The sequence below is a fragment of the Oreochromis aureus genome, linkage group 16 (genome assembly GCF_013358895.1).
Source record: "Oreochromis aureus strain Israel breed Guangdong linkage group 16, ZZ_aureus, whole genome shotgun sequence".
Taxonomy (NCBI): domain Eukaryota; kingdom Metazoa; phylum Chordata; class Actinopteri; order Cichliformes; family Cichlidae; genus Oreochromis; species Oreochromis aureus.
Genome location: NC_052957.1, coordinates 19,536,826 through 19,556,650, shown reverse-complemented (window position 1 = coordinate 19,556,650; position 19,825 = coordinate 19,536,826). Strand labels below are relative to the sequence as shown.

The following is a 19,825-nucleotide window of genomic DNA, read 5'->3' as shown; positions in this document are numbered from 1 at the left end:
TCACATTTTTTTGCCCTCTCTGTGCATTTCACATTGAGCCTCATTCATGTTTTTCCAGATCTGGCCAGTCGTTGCTGCAGTCTGCTGTCAAAGTAGAGGGTGCAAAGCTACAACTGCTGAGTCGGACCTCTGATCTAAATGGCCTCTATCAGTGTGAAGCATCTAATGCATATGGAAGAAAACACGCTCAGCTGTATGTGCATGTGGCATCAGGTGAGGTCAGCTTGGATTTAGCTGTGCAGTTTGTCCAAATCTTCTGAAATTTTTTGTGATTTCTGAGCTTTTGTGTGTTGTTATTGTGTTTTCTTTTTGTCTGTTCCTGTCAAAGGAAACTTGAACATCTAGACAGATTTCTTTGGTAAGCAGCTAGTTTAAAGAAGTGGTTGCCTTACCTAAAGTCAGCACAAAACAGAACAAGTTAATGGATAACTGATGCCTTACCCAGTGCAGTATATGATCATATTCAACTCAGTTCCACCAATGGCAGCTCAGAACATGTCTTATCTTGTGATTCTTTTCATGATCATATCAAGTTTGTTTCATTTACTTTTGTGCATCAGAACTTGTCAGTACAGGGACATTTTTGAATGTTTTTGGTACAGATGTTGCGTGGTGTTTGAATACCGTCAGATTCATCTTAATGTGAAATATAAAACTAAATGCCAGGAAAGTGAGAGAGAACAATAGATCATTTCATTCTCATTATATTCTCACTCCCTGTGTCTTTGCAGGAACATGCTCGGCTGCTTGGGCCTCATTTGCAGTTTTTCTTTTCCTGAATGTCATTGGGGCTGCAGCATGGTGGTTTTTCAAATCTGGATATTTTCAAAGGTGCTTAGAACAATAATCATGCAGGCATACATTTAGGATGTAGCATGATAAGTAGTTATTATAGTATTTCAATGTCATATTGTTGAAACTCCTCAATAAAAGCTAAAAGTCTCCACTTGAATTTAAAATTCAATTTGATTTTATTTCAAAATTGACCCCCAAATTTTCCAACTCTATACGACAAACTATGTCATTTTTTCCTGTGGTATTAGGTTTTTCCCCATGCATGGTGATGAACACAGTGACCCACCATCTCCCAGGAGTCCAGGTGATGGTCATGGACAAGATCACCAAAAACTGCAGAGAGAGGTTAGTACAGTTAATTTGTTGAAATGTGAGTGTTTCCCTCACTGTTAATATGTGTCCCAAAATATGTTGGCACTAGTGTAAAACTCTCTGATATGCAGTTACTGGGGGTATATTTATAGTTTAATTATGAAGAAATTATTTTATTTAATCTCTACTAAAATACCTGAATAGTAACAGCAGTAACATTAATCGCTCATTATGATTGTGTTTAATATTATAGAAGTTTAAATGTTTTTTCTAAAATATCCAGTTGAAAATTAACAAATATTCTGAATTGTCCGCCTTAGGAATCTGCCTGACAGCAAAAGAAGAACATCTGGACTGAGAGCCGGACTGAGGGCTCCACTAGTATGTCTTTCAGCTGGTAAATGAACAGTTCCTGGTATCCATTCACATGCCCAGCTCTATTTTATTTACCTTTCTTTCTACCTTTTTTTTTTTTTTTTTTTTTTTTTTTTTACTGTTGCCACACATTAAACTTAGAGTAATCCACACTGATGCCTGCTTGTTGATGTAAATATGAAATATACGAAAATCTACTCAGACTATCATTTTTTTTTTCATAGGCTGTCTAAAAGTTGAAAATTTGATTTAACCTTTGTCCTTTTTTGTTTTGTGTCTTTTTTCCTGGTTCTTGTGTCCTGTTTTAGACATTTGAAGTAAACTTAAATGCGTTTGAATGTAATTTCTCAATTTAAGACCAAAAAAAACCTGTTGACTAAAAGATGCTGTCTACCACTGCTTTTTTTTTTTTTTTTTTTTTTTTTTAATTTATTTAGCTAGTTGGTTGCATAGTTAGTTGTGTAAGTGTTACTTGGGTTTGGCTGACAAATCATCTACTAATTGGAAGGTTGGAGGTTCGATCCCTGGTTGCTCTAGTCTGTGTGCCAAAGTATTCTTAGGCAAGATACTGATGTGTTCATCAGAGTGCGATTATTAGATAGAAAGCACTTAGATGTTAGTTGTTTTCAAAGAACGAACACACACAGACACACACACATATATATAGGTCCCTCATCCTATGGCGAGTACCTGGATACAGACGGACAAAATGGTGGTGGCTAACCAACCGGACATAGTGGTGGTAGACAGAAGACGGCCGCAGTGATAGATGTAGCGGTTCCCAATGACAGCAACGTCAGGAAGAAGGAACACGAGAAGCTCGAGAAATACCAAGGGCTCAGAAAAGAGCTCGAGAAGATGTGGAGGGTGAAGGTAACGGTGGTCCCAGTGGTAATCGGAGCACTAGGTGCAGCAAGCTAGGCGAGTGGCTCCAGCAGATCGACATCGGAGATCTCTGTCCAGAAGAGCGCAGTCCTAGGAACAGCTAAGATACTGCGCAGGATCCTCAAGCTCCCAGGCTCCGAGAGAGAGAAAAAGAGAGAGAGACTATAGTGTTAATACAGCTTGACGCCATCCTGGCTGTTTCTCCTGGAAAAAAGCAATGACTGTTTTCACGGGCTGTGATTGCGATAATTTAATGCGAAGCCAATTTTACGTAATACTCTGCAGTTTGGTGCCGATATCTGCGCTTCTGCTGACCAGCGATGCTGACGGTAAGTAGAAAATGCTGCCTGTCCTTGCTTTTGGTGCTGATGTAACTGCAGATCAAGGTGTTTTACGCAGTGGCGTAAAAAGCTATATTCTAGTAAATTAAGTTCAACGAGACTATCATTTTAGAAATGACAATCAAGGAAGGTGATAGATTGTCCTTTGAATCGACATCAAATGCTATATAAAAGCCGTTTATAATCGAAATCCTGATAAGATACTACTAGAAAACAGAGGTTTACTAAATACAAACACTCCGTAGTTGCCCATTAAGCCTAATATGTGGTTTGAAAAAACTGCTGTTTCATGCTTTCATGCAGTGCTCAGCTGTAGATCGAGGAAGACCGCGAGACTGTGGCAAATCTATATATTTTCAACATGAGGAGATGGTGATGATTTTTATTTTTATTTTTTTATTTTGTATGTCTTTGTTATAGTTTATTATCAGCTTATGTTACAGTTTCTGTTTAGTTCGGTTTCTGGTATGGTTCTAATAAGACAGACACTATAGCTACAGGTGTAGATAATTAATATTTGATCCGTGTTGAATTTTTTAATTTGCTAATTTACGAAGAAATTAGTACTCTCTAATTTTTATGGTAGTTTCATTTTAATGGAGAGAGACTGAATGCCATCCAAAAATCCAGAAAAAAACATTACATTAAAGTTATAAATCGATTGGCATGTTATTGAGTGAGAAAGGTATTTGATCCCCTACAATCTAGAAGGAATTTTGACCCCAACAGACTGGCTATGTGCCCTTTGGCACTGTTTTTCACATTTCTATGTTTTAGTGAATCTCAATCATTTCATACATTTTATAGCCAATCAATCAAATTTAGTTTTAGCAGATACATAAGATTTTGCTTTGCCAGTGGTGCCATTACCAAAATTTTAATCTTTTTCATTTTAAGTGAACAGGTACTCCTAGAACTAAATTTATCTTGAAATCATCCGAGATAATAGAGGTGTATTTTTACTTCTGGGTCATTCCATCTCAAATCAGCACATTTCTAGAAGAACCTTTGCTGATTTGCATAAACATGTCAAACACTTAAAAGATACAACTTTTTGAAAAACGGTCTCTTGACACACTTTCAGGCCATTTTCGCACACTTAAATCTGACACAATGTTTTGAACCTAAATGTCTCAAAAGTAATCTCAAAACGAAAGATAAAAATCACCAAATTTTCACTGACCTTTTCTTAATGATGATGATAAGAAAAGACATTATAACATGATACATTATACTGAAGACATTTTATCATTTATTATTGCATTCATTTCTCAGCTAATAGTAATAGTGTTGTTTAATGCTCTTTACAGCTCTCCAGGTGATTGGTGGAAGTGTGACAGCAGTTCAAGGAGGCACCGCTATCTTACCGTGTTATGTCATTGATACCAATGATGACCTGACACAGATTTCCTGGCAGAGGAAGACGAGAGAAAACCTCGCAATGACAATTTCCTAACTATCTTACCCAGAGAGGGACCGCGGTTTGTCAATGGAGATGATGATCGATTTAAATATATTGGGAATTTTAATGACAATAATGGAACTCTCCAGTTATCCAATGTTGCCCTGAAGGATGAAGGCAGCTACACGTGCATCTTCACCTTTTTTCCAAGTGGAAATCAGAAGACAGATATACCTCTAAAATTGTTTGGTATAAAAACAGGATGATTTTATTTACTGATTATTTATTGATTGATTTATTGATTTATTTTCCTGTTGCTGTTGAACTCTCCTAGTGCCTCCTTTCACAAACATCAAGGACAACCTTCCCACTTTGGGCACAGAAGAGGTTTTATTTGCTACCTGCACGGCTGCTGGATCGAAGCCTCCTGCAGAGGTGAGGTGGCTCACTGGTGCTTTGGGAGACAAAGTGAAGACGACAACAAACTCCACACAGTATGACAACGATACAACTACCACAGTCAGCTCTCTGTTTGGTGTTCCTACGAGAGAGATTAACGGTCACCAGGTCCAGTGTGTCATCAGTGGTGACTCCTGTCTAAAGAAGAAACCCTGCCCTTCACCATACAGGTCTACTGTGAGTATCAGCTGCGGATGTATTTTATTATTTGTCTTCTTTTTGTCTGTCGATTTTAAATATTTTAATATTTTAATTATTAAATCAAATATGAAAACGATACACAGACACACTAAAGATTAAAATCAGCTGCAAGGTGAACCTACTGAACTGAAGTCAGCGAAAACCTCTTGAGGCAGTCAAATCTTCCCTTACTCAGTATTATCTAGCCATGAATGTATCATGAATTAATGACTAAGTATCCTTTTAAAATAAAATTAATGTCTTTATGTTCAGTGCTTTTACTATATCCTACATCCGTGTTTTTTTTTTCAATGAAAACAGACATAAACCTTCAAAACTTTGCACACTCTGTGTACAATAGGCAGCATTAAATGTTTAATGATGAGTTTTCGTTTTAGCCTCCATGTTTAGCATGACAGACATTTGGTAAGGGAGGAAATCAGGATGAAACTATTTCTCTTTAATCCAGGCGGTGATGTGTTCCTTCACTTGCTGACAAGTGACAATACATTATCTGTAATGCTTGTGTGCAATATATACATTATATATTGATACATGAATTAAGTTGTTCAAAACACTTGGTTGTTTGTGGTCTGGGGAATTGTGCTTGTAATAGCTCCTTTTTGTCAAAACCAAATAAATAGAAACATGAGATAAATTGAACAGTTTCAACTGCAAAGAACGTTAGTGTTGGAGTTATTTTTAGATTCTTCAAAGCAGCGTGAAATTAGTGATGCCCATTGAGATCAACCCAGAAAACCCAGATAAGCTTTGTTCAGCTGAGCTAAAGTGTCAGTAAGAGTATTTCTTGATATTCAGTCATTTCTCAGAGGCATGCAGTCCAAGGTACTCCAACAATCCAGGGTAATAGTAGTGAAATAGAAGCACCACTCAACTATGATTGAGTAACAGCCTATCTTGCAGAATACAATGTTTCTAATCTGGATCTATTTATCCATTTTTGACCTTCTACTTCCAAGATGACAAAACACCACACCAAGACGTAAAGGCTGTTTCAAATTAATTTATCAAGCTTAAAAATTACTTCATTGGGCTTCATTCATCTCCCTCAGTCATAAGATCCATGCTGTGCACAGAGAATAGCAGATGAGGAAAAAGTTTGTGGGTGATCTGGTGACAACCTTGAAAGCATATGAAAGAATCACTCTCTGAAACTAAATGAAAAGTAAGTAAAACAGTGGCTTTGACAAGATTCAGACATATTTGAAACATTATTGTGATATGATTTAATATTTTCCAAGTTCAGGATTAACACGGCTGCTTCTTTGTTTTTTCTCAGTTTCTCCCACAGAAGTGAACATTAAGAAGATTTCAGAGGACTCATTTGAGTGTGTGACAGAAGCCAACCCGAATGCAAAATTTACCTGGAGCAGGTAAAGTAGTTTGAATAATCGTTTCAGTTGAAATATTTATTTCAGTACTTTGTGTTTGTGTGACAAACAAAAGCACAAAACAAAAAACGTCCTAAGAGAGAAAGAGAGGTATTGGATTGAGCACTGTAGAAGGATCTGATAGTGAAGGTAAAGGGGAGGGAGCAAATCTAACCACGAATGTCATCTTGAGGTTTGAGGAGGAGGGAGTAAAGAGAATAGATCTATTTAAGTTGCCAAGAGTGCTTAGAGCACAAGTGGGAGAAATTAAGTATGCTAAGGTACTCAGAGATGGTAATCTACTGATTGGCTGTAATACGAAAGTGCAAGTGGAAAAAGCAAGGAAACTGATGGGGGTATGTAAAGTTAAAGTGAAAAATACTGCAAGGGTTGGGGAAAGGGGAGACAATGGAAGTAAAGGAGCCATTGTGGGAGTACAGGTAACTGTAAGTATGCAGGACCTGGTGGAGAACTTAAAGTTAAGAAATGGTGAGGTTAAAGGAGTAAGGAGAATGACTAGAGGTCCAGAGAAAGTGGAAACAGAAACTGTGGTGGCTGAGTTTGAGACAAAAGAGGTACCTAAGGAGCTTTTCTATGGGTTTGTAAGGTTCAGTGTGAGGGAATATGTACCCAAGCCACTGAGATGTTTTAATTGCCAGGAATTTAGACATATTGCCAAGGTTTGTAAAGGGAAGAGAAGGTTTGCTCAATTTTCTGCGGACCGTGAGTATGGAAAGTGTGGCGTGGGAGTCAGGCCAAAATGTTGTAGTTGCGGTGGAGAACATAGTGTTGCTTTTTGGGGTGTGAAGTGATGAAACAGCAGACAGTTGTTCAAAAGACGAGGGTCATGCAAAAGTGACATACAGTATGCAGAAGCATGTAAAAAGAAAGAAAGAGAGAAAGAGAGGCAGACTGGGAATCCCAAGCTGGGGGAGAAGCAAGTGCTGGAAAAGGTTATGGAGATGGTAGAAAGGAAAATGGAGGAAGAGAAGAAGAAGATGGTGACATTCATTGCGGGGTAATAAATGCAACGTCAGATGTAAAGTCGAAGACAGCGAGGATTCAGATTATTGTTAAAGCAGCATGTCATAGTTTAGACATAAAGAATATCAGATGGGAGGATATTAAAGGGGAGCGAAGTTGAACCAGGAGGTGTGGTGGTTAACTTTTCTTGTAACCATCTTAATCTTGCAGTCGAAAGCAAGGAGTCTTTTGGCAAATGGTCAAGCAGTTTGTTTATGATCAAATAGAAAAGCCTGAAATAATCTGTGTTCAGGAAACATTGTTAAAGCCTTGTTTGGACTTTAGGGTGTATACATATATAGCAGTTAGGTATGATAGGGAAGAGGGAATGGAGGGGTGTCTGACATTGATTAAGGAAGGCATACCATATAGGAAAATTGGAAGGAACGGGGTTGGAGTACATTGGGGTTGAAGTATGGTTGGGAAGGAAGGTGATTATGATTATTAATTTCTACAATCCTTGTAAAAAGCTGGAAATAAGTAAGCTGGAAGAAATGGGTATGAAAGAAAATATCATATGGTGTGGAGATTTTAATGCACATCACTTGCTGTGGGGAGTGAAGCAATAATTATGCCAGTAAAGAAACCTGGGAAGGACCATAGTGATCCTGGGAACTATAGGCCCATTGCTCTGACTTCTAATGTGAGTAAAGTGATGAAAAGGATGGTGAATGAGAGGTAGGTTCACTTCTTAGAGTCAAGCAATATGTGAGCATTGTACCAAAGTGGCTTTCAGTGGGTGAAGAGGCGTTATGGATGCGGTTTTATGTCTGGAGGATGAAATTAGGAAGGCACAGATTAATAAAGAAGTGGTAGTGGCTATGTTCTTTGACTTAGAAAAGGCATGTGATATGCTCTGGAGAGAGGGTTTAATGATTAAATTGTATGGTTTAGGAATAGGAGGATGGAAGTTTAACTGGATATGGGATTTCTTATGTGTGAGAACCACTCAAGTTAAGATAGGGACACATGTGTCAGAGCCATGCAAAACAGAAAATGGAACCCCGCAGGGAAGTGTCATAAGTCCAACATGGTTTTCGGTTATGATTAATGATATTTTTAAAGAGATATCTGATAGTTTTGGTAAATGACTTTTCGCTGATGACGGAGTGGTATGGTAAGGGGGAAAAGTACTTGGAAAAGTAAAAAGGTTCTTAATATCATGAGGTGTTTAGCAGGGTTGTCATGGGGTGCCAATTTTGATGCACTTAAAAGTATCTATGTCATGTTAATTCGATTGAGGATTGATTATGGATGTGTGGTGTATGGGGCAGCTGCTAAAACTTGGTTAAAGAAGTTGGATGTTATCCAAGCTCATGCATTGTCGATTTGTTAAGAGGCGGTTAAAACAACGCCAGTATGTGCTCTTCAGGTGGAAGCAGGAGAAATGCCTCATATTGCCTGCATAATAGAAAGCAGCAGTTAATGGTTAGCTATTGGGTTAATTTGAAAGGTCCCAACAAGAATCATCCTGTTAAGAAGGATTTCTCAACATTGTTGAGAAAGAGGGAAGGAGTTCAAAAATAGTTTTGGATGGGTTGGGGATGATAGGGCGAGCGTAGTTAAGGTATATGACAAAGAATTCAGCCAGACAGTGGTATGGCCTTTAACGCCCACTTGGACATGGGATTGTCCAAGTGGATAGGACATTAGTGGATATCTAAAAGAGGGAAGTCACAACAGATCTTTGTCAAGAATTTTATAGTAGATTCAAGGGCAAGTACAGTGGCTATGTGCAGGTGTGCACAGATGGATTGAAAGATCCAGAAAGTGAAGCAACTGGTGTGGCAGTGGTAGTTCCAGAATTAAATAGCAAGTTTGGGAAAAGAACATCAAACTTTCTGAGTATATATGCAGTAGAGCTATATGCCATATTGATGGCCTTAGAATGGGTGGAAGACAGCAGAATTCCAAAAGTAATAATATGCAGTGATTCATTGTCAGCGGTGTTAAGCATTGAAAATAGGAATACAAGTAATGATCAGAACATTCTGTATGAAGTTATGTTTGCTGACCACAGAGTGTGTAAACAGGGGAAAAGTGTAGTAATAACGTTGACGCCAGCTATAAAGGCATTATGGGTGATGAAAGAGCGGATAAGATGGCTAAAGAAGTTATTAAAAGAGTAGACTTAGATGTTCAGATACCATTATCTAAATCTGAAGGAAAGTGTTTAGTTTGGAAAGAAAGTAAGAAGTTATGGAAAATGGCATGGGATAAGGAAACTAGAGGGAGACAGTTGTACTGGGTACAAAATACAGTAGAAGTAAAAAGAAATAAAGGAATGAATAGGCAGGAGGAGATTGTTATATGAGTAGAATAAGAACAGGGCATTGTTACCTGAATAGCACTCTTTTAAGGATGGGGAAACATTTGACGGGGTTATGTAATTGGTGTGGTGTTATGGAAAAGGTTGAGCATGTATTTATTAACTGAAGGAGGTATGGTAACTATAAGAGAATGATGAGGGTAGAAATGGAAAATTTGAAAGGCGGTTGAGTGGTTAGGATGTCATGAAGGGAAAGGAGTGGTTCTTCAGTTTCTGAGAGATACTGGATTATTTAAGAGGATTTAAAGAGTTAGATGTGATAAACTAAGTAAGAACTAAGAAGTAAACTCCAGGGGGTAGCAGTAATGCAACATCTATGGATGCAAGCTGCCGTTAAAATGGAAGAAGAAGAAGAAGATTGCGCAGGCACTGGATGTTGATTCGAGACTGACATGGAGAGAGCATATTGACCGGATTGAAACCAAATGCAAAAAAGTTATTAATGGTATGAGGTGTGTAGCTGGGAGGGATTGGGGAGCGAGCTCTTCTGCTTTGAAAAGACTTTACCAGGCATTAATTGGATTGGTCTTTGATTATGGGTGTGTGGCGTGTGGTTCGGCAGCTCCTTCTGTGTTGAGATGTTTGGATGTTCTGCAGTCGGAAAGCCTTAGAGTGTGCTGTGGAGCTTTTAAAATGTCTCCAGTCAATGCCCTACAGGTGGAGATGGGGGGAAATGCCTCTAGATCTTAGGAGGAAGCAAATATCTATGAATTACTGGGTTCATCTCGGTGGTCATGGTGACGCGCATCCCACAAAGGAGGTACTTTTGGAGTGCTGGGAATATGGGAAAAGTCAGAAGGATCATTTTGGAAAGGTGGGGAATCAGTGGGCTAAGGAGTGTCATGTGTATGACCTTAAAATATGTCCTGCAGTAGTGTTCCCTGTGGTTCCTCCATGGTTATTGTAGACCCTTTCTGTGGACTGGTACTTGCTGGATGTGAGGAGAAAATTGAAAGGAAGACTGGATCTTGTTTCAGCATTCCAATTTCACAGGTTGAATGAATACCCTGAGTGTATTCATGTGTTCACAGATGGTGCTAAAAATCCGGACAATGAAATTACGGGGTTTGGAATAGCGGTCCCATCAAAAAATATTGGAATGAACAGATGCACTTCGGATGGACTGGCAGTGTACACAGTTGAGATGGCAACAATGTTGGTAGCATTGAAATGGGTAGAGTATTCAAAAATCAGACAAGTGGTAGTATGTTCTGACTCGGCAGCTGTTCTTTCAAGTTTACAATCATTTTGTTCAAAGACAAGGCAGGATATGCTGTATAATATTCTGGAGACTACAAGCAGAATAAGGTGTAATGGCGGAAATATTCACTTTCTTTGGGTGCCAGCTCATGTAGGAATCAGTGGAAATGAAAAAGTGGATAGATTGGCTAAAGGAGTTTTGAATAAAAATAGGATTGAGATGGAAATTAAAAGCAGGAAATCTGAAGCAAAAGGTATTGTTTGGAGGCAGGTTGTTAAGGAGTGGCAGAAGCGGTGGGATTCTGGGAGTAAGGGCTTAGGGTGCATAGGGGTAATAGGAGAGAAGAGGTGGTCATTACCAGGCTTAGACTGGGTCATTGTACATTACATAAAACACTACATATGGTAGGAGAACACGAGATGGGGTTCTGTGGAGTGTGCCAGGAGGAGGAGATGGTAGAGCATGTAATATTGCAGTGCAAGGGGTATGAAGTGGAGAGGAAGGATCTGCAGGATAGAATGAAGAAGCTGGGAGTTAGGGAGTTTACTCTGAAGAGTGTGTTGGAGGGTAGTAGGGCACAGATAAGGGAATTGGTGGGGTTTCTGAAGGATATAGGAGTTTATGAAAGAGTGTAGGGTTTTTTTGTTTTTGTTTTTGTTTTGCTATAGGTTGTAAGCTGTCTGTCCCATACTCCGGAACAGTAGGGGCGGTAATGCTCCTTTAAGTTGGTTGCCAACCGCCGTTAACAGAAAAAAAAAAGAAGAAGAAGAAGAACTGGATGGGACAGCTTAGGGGTCCTGTGTGTTTTAGTGCACGGACAGCCTGCAGAGTACAACCACGCTGAACCGAAGTGCTTGTGTTTTTCTATTTGCAGGTGAGCACAAGTACTCTGAGGATCTATAGGCAGAGCGATGTAGACATATAAGAAATGTATTAGAGGAAGGTACTGTCATGAATGTAGCAGGGGCGGATCTAGAGAAATTTTCTTTGGGTGGCATGAGGGTGGCAAAGAAATCAAATGGGGTGGCAAAATCAAAGCCCTTTTTTCCCCAAACACACATGCAGGTGGTTACATATGGTTAAAATGATTCAAATGCAGTAAGTATACACGTTTTTCATATAAATATAGTCTATAACTTAATTATTGTAGGTAGTGTAGTGGATTTTTGTATGACATGTATACCTATAAATCTAACATGATGGATTTTTGTAGTTATATATCGATCTGAATAACTTTCATGTGGAGTTTGAGGCATGCAGTGGTTCACACACACACACACACACAAACACACACACACACCCACAAGTCATGCAGCACACTCATGAGGCATATCTTCACTGTCCTGTACACACACACACACACTATAAACCTACACTGGAGTGTTTTATTTTTATGTTATGCATTTAACTCATATATTTGATGTAGTTAGGCCAAGTATTATTCACATTAATATCATAATTATCTTTTATAAACTATGCTATTTGCTGTACTAATGTGTGACCTTTGACCATGTTGTGACCTATTGTCAGAGGGTAAAGCAAAGGGTTAACCTAGGGGTGTCACTTTGGACCGGGCGTTCAGCCAGCGCCCGTGTGAACTCTGGCCGGCATTTGACCCTGCACCTGCTCCTGGGTGCGTGGGAAAGTTACTCAGCAGCAGGAGGTGGGACTACTGGTACCTTTAAAAGGGGCCGGGACAGCCCTCTGGGCTTTTTTTCCTGCTGTCTGTCCGTGGGGTTGGTCCCTACCTGCATGCGCTTACTGCGAACACCCTAGGGAGCTTTGCTTTTCCTTCTGTTTTGCTGAGCTACACTGTTCAATAAAACAGCCGGCATAGAACTTTGTTCCTCTCCTGTAATTTTTGTGTTTTGACTTTAATTGGAATTGGGAAGCTGAGATCTACCTATTGCTAATCTGAAGAATTACTCTCTATTGTGGCAACTACAGTAGCCCACATAATTACACACTTTAGTTACATAAAACTAGAGATGGCACGATACCACTTTTTTATGTCCGATACCGATACCGATATCATAAATTTGGATATCTGCTGATACCGATATGAATCCGATATTGTGTTTTTAATCAATAAAACTGTTTTTAATATCTTGCTGCATTTTGTATAAGTTCATACTCAAGTTTAAATAAACAACAACACTAAAGCTATTCTGTTATACCTGTGTGTAAAAAAATACACTGCACCCAAAATATTTCATAGTTCAGCAACACTGATCAATCTAATAAACTTAAACCTACTCCATCCTTCCTATTCTGGTATTTTAAAGAGTACTTAGCAGAAATTTTAAGCAACCTAACTAATAGGGTTGCAAACTCCCAACAAAAAAAGAAAAAGAAAGAAAAAGGGAACCACCCACCCTCCACCTCATGATGCTTAATTGATGTAATCAACTTTAATTTGATGCAGGGTGAAAAAAAATGCACAGAAACAAATTATTTTTCAAGAATAATTAAATAGATTCAACATCTTTCTTCAACAGAATTGCAGAATTCACAGATGGTACCTTCCCAAAGGAAAAAGTACTATAGCTTACTAGGTTAGATTAGACTTAACAGTTACTGTATACAGTAATGGACTTCTATACATTTTACATCAGATTAAAACTTTGGGTGTAAGATTCAGATAATTATTTATTAAAAGCTACATATTTTAAATGAGAATAAGAAAGAAAAGTATGTCTTTGTGCCCCTTTTCCCTGTTCATGCCCTATCGGCCCCCTGGCTAAACTTTGCTAGATCCGCCCCTGCACAGTTACCAGCCGTCAGCTACATAGAAAACGATCCTGGTCTACAAAGTAATATTAAATAAATTCTAACAACAGCTTATCAAGGTTAAACGTGCTGCTGTTGTTCAGCCGCTGGTTTCCTTTTTCTGGTGCAAAGTGGGCCAAAAACAAAGAAGAGAGACGGACTCGCGACAGAAAAGCCGATCAGCTGATCATTAAGCAGTTTCAGGATTGAAGTAGCGGCAGGAGAGGGAGAGAGAGAGGCAGTCGCTCCATATATTAAGCTTAACATGGAAACGCTTTACAAACATTCAGAGATGAACTTACACACTTGATTTACTTCTCTCTGGGATAACTTCCTCGGAGACGAAATGCTGGTTTGGTAGCGAGGCTCCAAATACACACAGCCGCTCTATCACATGACGCATACTGCTGCAACGTGCTACGGTTATGAGCCGAGTTATGCCGTGTTGCAAGTTTTGTGAGATGCTTTTTTGATATTTAATGGATCGGATTATATTTTTTATTTTTCGCCGATATCCGATCCAGTAATTTAGGTCAGTATCGGACCGATACCGATACGTAATATCGGATCGCTCCATCTCTACATAAAACATGTGAGTTTTGATTCTATGTACTGTACAGCCTGTATAATAAATAAATATGTAGCCCAATAAGTATAAAATCCAGAAAGCTACACAACATGGGGTGGTTCATTTACAAACACAAGTCTAACTTAAGTTTCACACTGTTTTTTGTTAGAAAACAATCACATTGTTAGATGCTTAAATTACACAAAATGTCAGAAATCTGCACTGTCATGAACAAAAATTTAAACCTAATTTTTCATGATTTGTTGGATTAACCCACAGAGGTCTGAAATACAACCGGCCATTTTTGATTCCTTTTGAGTTTACGTTTGTATTTCACCCTCAAATTGTTTCATTTTATTTTTCCCCCTTGCCTTGTTTGGCATCATTCTTTTCAGCTCAACTGAATTTAGTTTTTTTCACTGACATACTGCATTAGTATTACTGATCTGAAATCACACAAAGAACTTAAAATCCTAGTAGTATTTTTTTACTGTTAAAAAAACACAGACATGTTGAGTAAATTTTTATAACTTGAAATGCAAATATAAATTGAATAAACATATACAACTATTTATCTAAAAATGCAGCCAATACACCTGCCGTTTTTTTCATTTTCTACAACCATTTAAAAATATTACTAAAACTAAAATAAGAGAACAATCAGGTTTCGCAATAAGAGGCCCCACAAATGATGAGTGCCAGTAAAAAAAAAAGATTTGTCTACCAAAAGACAGAGGAGAACAGCACAGGGATAAACCTGCAGGCCTGACAGCAGGTGTATCACTCCGCTGGTTCTCTACTTAGTGACAGTGTTTACATTGCAAATGTGCCTTTGTGAAATTCATTAGTGCCCTCACTGACACACAAAACAAAACAACGACTACACAACAGAACAACTACACAAGACAACACAACACACTAAGTATACACTCCACACAAAACGTCACAAATCTCCCACATCTAAAAACTCTCTCTCTCTCTCGCTCGCTCGCTCTGTCTCGCTGCCGTTACCGTCACTCCCAAAACTCTCCCCTCTTCCTAAACAACCAAATCCCACGTGTTGACTTTTTTTTAAATTGGTCGACATGGTACATTTTTCCACCGATAGGAAAGAGGTGGCTTCTTTTTCTTTCTTTACTGTTTTCGTGCTGTCCTTAGAAAACGCTTAAAACACACACACACACAAACGTGACAACAGTATTTAGAAAAAAGCGTGGCTTACATATATTGTCATAACTCTGGATTTACTCGCCTGTAATTAAAATTTAAAAACTTTGAAGTCCAAACTTTCAATGTGGGCTGAAACAGAGACTCAGCGTGGCTGCAGCTTGTTGCTATGTCAGCTTAAATCAGTCATGTGATTTGGAGGTGCAGCGTGTCTGTGGACCACAGAGGGTTAATAACACTCACCTTCCTTCCATTTCCAGAGTGTAACATCCAACCACCTGTGTAAAATCCGAAATTCCCATGGTGTTGTTCAAAATGTGCTCTGGCACAATCATAAGCATCACTTGCTACTGAAAACAAGAAAAAAGCCGGTCGGCGCTATGGGCTGAACCATTTGTTAATGGTGGAGGGGGAGAACACTATGCAATATATTCAGTTTTAGCATTTCTATTCACTGTTGACTGTAACTACGCTCAAACTGTTAATGCTATCTTATTTTAATAAACAACACTGTCATATGCAAAACTGGGGTGGGACTTGGGGTGGCAAGGGATCATTTTAGTGTGGCACTTGCCACCCCATGCCACCCTTCTAGATCCGCCCCTGGAATGTAGACACAATGCTAATGTCTTAAGCTTCATCTCGTCCTTATTATAAGTGATTGTTAGCAATAAATGCATTATCATATTCATTTAGCATTGGCACTTGCATCTCGTTAGACATAGCCTATTGAAATGAAAAGCCTCCATGATGAAAATCATTTAAAAAAGCATTTGAAAAAACTGAATTGTTTGATATTTAATACTCTTAAGTTATGAACTTATATAGAAGACTGTAAACATTTGAGTTACCTGGGCTATGCAAAGTAGGTTGAAATTAAAGAATACATCATCTTGGTGTGCGTAACGAAATAGCTAGCTCAAAAAGCTAATAACTGAAGTTCATTTAAATTTTGACATGACTCACATTTTTCTGCCCCCTCTGTATTTTTCATCTTGAGGCTCTTTCATATTTTTACAGATCTGGCCAGCCTTTGCCACAGCCTGGTGTCAAAGTCGACGGTGCAAAGCTACAACTGCTGAGTCTGACCTCTGATCTAAATGGCCTCTATCGGTGTGAAGCATCCAACACATATGGAAAAAAACACGGTCAGCTCTATGTGCATGTGGTATCAGGTGAGGTCAGCTTGGATTTAGCTGTGCAGTGAATTTGTCTCTGATTTTTAGATTTGACCTTTTGAGGATGTTGTGTCTTTCTGATATTATGCTGTTTGATCTTATAAGCTTAAAGAAGTGGTTGTCTCACGTCAGTTCCACCATTTGAAACCTAGAGCAGGTCCCAGCTTGTGATAGGTTCTTTTCACAGTCATATCAACTTATCTCATTTACTTTTGTGCTTCAGAACTTGTCAGTACAACAAAGTTTGTTTTTGTTTGTTTGTTTTAAACATTTGGTAAAGCCCATCATATATATATATATATATATATACATATATATTTATATATACATAAGAGAGAGAGAGAGAGCGAGACTGGGGTCTACTACACCAGGCAAGACTTCACCAGAGGGGGGGAGGGGAGTGTTTGCCCAAGGCACCAAACAGGCTAGGACCGCTTCTGTCTACTGCATCTGTACTTCTGCATTTCTCTTCTCAACGCCGTACCTACTAAACACTACAACATGTGTTCCCTTCACCTACATGTCCATTGAAGAATCGCCACTGTCTCCCAGACTTCTCCCTTACCTTCTCTCTCACTCCAACACACCTTTCACCTTCCCACTTTCTTTGTTTTTTGGAGTAGTAGCACAGTTACCACTGGCAAAAAGCACCAGAGGCATTAATTTGGCCCCAACAAAGCTGGTCTGTGAATTTTTGTTCTCTGTGGTCTGCTATGTTTGGTTTGTGTTGGGTACATGTTGTTTGAATACTGCCTGAGTCACCTAAATGTGAATTATAAAACTAAACAGTGTAAAAATGAGAACGAATGATAGATCACCTCATGTTAATAATATTCTTCATTATTTTGTCTCAGTAGGAGCATCCGCTGCTGCTTGGGCCTTATTTGGTGTTTTGCTTTCCTTGAATGTTGTTGGGGCTGCAGTATGGTACTTTTATAAACTTCAAAGGTACGTCAAACATTAACTTGCATGTAACTAATATGCAGAATTATATGTAATACCTCTGATGTCAAAGCATATGCAGTTATTCAAATTGCAAACTCTTCAGTTCAAAAATTTTGAAAAAATATATGTTTTATTTTTAATGCACAGTCTTTATTTTGAGGCGCTCCAAATTCTTTCAGCAATTTTCTCAAAAGCTGTGTGGACTGTTTCTGGGTTATTTCTTCACAAATTTAACAGGTAAAAAGTATGGAGAGGAATCTATGTGTGGCATTTGCAATCTGAAAGTTGTTTAGAAGTTGCAGATGTCATCAAAGAAACTCTAAAAAGTTGATACATTCTGTGAAAACAAAGTGCACCAATTAGCTAAGTGCAATAGACTTGACTTCATCCAGGAAGGAGATATAAAAGGGATATCATAAGCAATATTCTATGTACAATTCAAACAAAATGTATCTTTTTGAACACACATAGTGGTGGGCAGCCATAAGCCAGAGGAGCAAAATATGAGCAACCAGAACACGGAGAACATCAACAACAAGACTGAGGTCAATTACAATTTGTTAAAATATGTCCTAGCTCTCTTTTGTTTCACTCAAAGTTAAATATGTCTCAAAATATTCTTGTACTGATGAATTTGTTTAATGTAAAACTGTCTGTTATGAAAATACTGAAGATATATTTATTTTACAAAACATTGCTCTTAAATTAAATAAGCAGCTCAGGAATAAAACTGATCTTTTCATAGTGTGTTGAATACTAAATTATTTAATATTAAATATCTTGAAAGATTTGAAATTAAATGTAAATTTAAACAAATCTTCTGAATTGTCTGCCTCAGCAATCTGTCTGACAGCTGTGGAAGAAAAGGATAAACATTTGAACAGAAGGCTCCACCGACAGACCTGAAGAACAGGTGTAGGTACAGTTTGAGATCTGTACTTGTGTTTCCACCAACAGTTTAAACTGCTTTCATCAGCAGTTAAAAGTGCTTGCAGCAGTAGTAAGTATATAGTCATTGTAATTTGATAATTGCTTGTTTCCACGTCTGCTTATTAGAAGAAAGTCTGGGAGGCTAAGTTGAGCTCTTTACTGTGATATGTTGTGATGTGTTGTGCACAGATGCACATACTATGGTAATAAATGTAAGTAAAAAATAATAAAGTACACATTTTGCTCCCTACAGTCCTTCCTTCTGGGTAACGATGGAAGTTTTTAAGTTTATAATATCCAGTTTATCGATATTGAAGTTAATTTCTCATCTGTTGTTGCCCTATGGAATTATATTTATGTCATAACATATCCATAAGCAAAAAACATAATCCGAGCAAATTATTCAATTTCTTTTTCACACTGCAGACCACAGAGAAACGCCACAGACTTATCTGCTGTGTGTTGTCACTGCTCAAATAGTTTTTGTACAGTTTTATTTAAATTGTTTTAGTTTTTCTTTGCTAAACTTATATATTTATTTAAAATCTTAATAGTCCATAAAGAGACTAGCAAGAGAAATATTTAAAAATACTATTAAATATCTGCATTTAAATATACGTCAAATTTTACTCAATTTTTTGAGTCATTAAAGTGCACACCACAATTTATAAGTTGATTTATACTTCATATTAATCTCATTCTGCTACATTGGATTAGAGTTCATAATGTAATATTTGCATTTGTGTAGTTATTCTTTTATGAATAGGCCTTAATCAAAAAATCAGTATGAAAGATTTGATCTGTGCTACACATCAGTCTTGAGGATTTATTGGCTTTTCGAAAGCGTAGTTTGCCAGTTTAACTGCAGCTGTTATTGCTATTGTGCACCAGTGGGTGTGCTGATTTATCTTGGCCTTTACTTTATTACTGAAAAACATCTTAAAAATGTCAGAATTCTGGGGCATGTTTTGAAGAAGTCCCGTCCAGTCAAGTATGTGCAGTTACATGTGTTTGCTGCAGACTAAGCAATGTTTTGTTGGCGGGTTTAAACGTCTGTATTTTGGCTTATAATAGCCAGATTCTGATGCACACTTCCTTTCCTGTATCCCGTTTTTTTTTTAAATTTTTAAATCATAGAAGCTTCATGATACTGTATAATGGATTAATGGGACAGCAGTGCAGAGGCTTCTCAACTTGCATTAGAATCCTCGGGTTTAAAATATTTCTTCAACATTAAAGTAATCCAGTGACAGTTGTCAGTATTTCCACTGCTGCACAGCAACCAATCGCTGTTAATTCATAATTAATTCAGCAAACATTGTTTTTCAGATGGTAAATAAATACAGTTTAAAACAGTGTTTCTGTCATTGCGACAGTATAACTCAGTTTAACGCATAACCTGAAGTGTCCATCAAAGTGACCAATCATATTAGGACTTTGTCCTCGTTTGGGATCCGGACAATCCAGAAAGTCAAAAGCAAGTTTATTTGGGCGAGCAGGATTGATCTCCAAACGCAGAGAGCTACTTGCGAGCATGGAAAACTATAGCAGCGAGTGCAAAGCAAACAGTTTTGC

General features: G+C 38.1%; 1 protein-coding gene and 1 pseudogene across 6 annotated transcripts in view; both read left to right on the top strand.

Moving 5' to 3' along the window:
• Positions 1-4,142, top strand: part of LOC120433578 (nectin-4-like) — a 40,484-nt gene extending 36,342 nt beyond the window's left edge. For 5 of the 6 annotated variants that reach the window (XM_039599991.1, XM_039599994.1, XM_039599993.1 and 2 more), the window contains 4 exons: positions 59-213; positions 732-831; positions 1,044-1,140; positions 1,428-2,233. In XM_039599991.1, coding sequence (XP_039455925.1) covers positions 59-213; positions 732-831; positions 1,044-1,140; positions 1,428-1,439 — 364 coding nt within the window. In that variant the 3' untranslated portion in view covers positions 1,440-2,233. Of the gene's footprint in view, positions 1-58; positions 214-731; positions 832-1,043; positions 1,141-1,427; positions 2,234-3,011; positions 3,081-4,018 lie in introns of those variants that run through there. The other variant, XR_005608630.1, reaches the window with a different exon arrangement.
• On the top strand, positions 2,823-18,457 carry LOC116335391 (annotated as a pseudogene).
• Positions 18,458-19,825: the final 1,368 nt, after the last annotated feature.